Genomic DNA, 312 nt, shown 5'->3' on the forward strand with positions numbered 1-312 from the left:
CGCGCGTGTGGGGGGGGGGGCGTGCAGACAAACGCACAGAAGATATATTAATGTTAAAGTCACACTCCCCTGTGCCTTCGCCCCTCACCGCCCCCTCTCTACAGGTGTCCGAGATCTTCAGCACCTCCTGCGTGCTGACCTTCAAGCCCCCCAAGGACGACGGTGGAATGGCTCTCACCTACTACACGGTGGAGCGCCAGGACTTCTCCGTCAAGGGTGAGTGTGACGGGCAGAGGGGACGGAGGGAGAAGCGGATGCGGACAAGGAGGTTTCCGTGGATGATAATGTTTGTCACTTGATGTCTATCTGTAG

General features: G+C 58.0%; 1 protein-coding gene across 1 annotated transcript in view; it reads left to right on the forward strand.

Annotated features, from left to right (window-relative positions):
- LOC119588147 (twitchin-like) overlaps positions 1-312 on the forward strand; it is a gene marked incomplete in the record, with an annotated part of 124,648 nt that overhangs the window by 67,059 nt on the left and 57,277 nt on the right. The window contains 1 exon segment of the mRNA XM_037936853.1: positions 105-216. Coding sequence (XP_037792781.1) covers positions 105-216 — 112 coding nt within the window.

This window comes from Penaeus monodon, chromosome 23 (genome assembly GCF_015228065.2).
Source record: "Penaeus monodon isolate SGIC_2016 chromosome 23, NSTDA_Pmon_1, whole genome shotgun sequence".
In the NCBI taxonomy this organism is placed as follows: Eukaryota; Metazoa; Arthropoda; class Malacostraca; order Decapoda; family Penaeidae; genus Penaeus; species Penaeus monodon.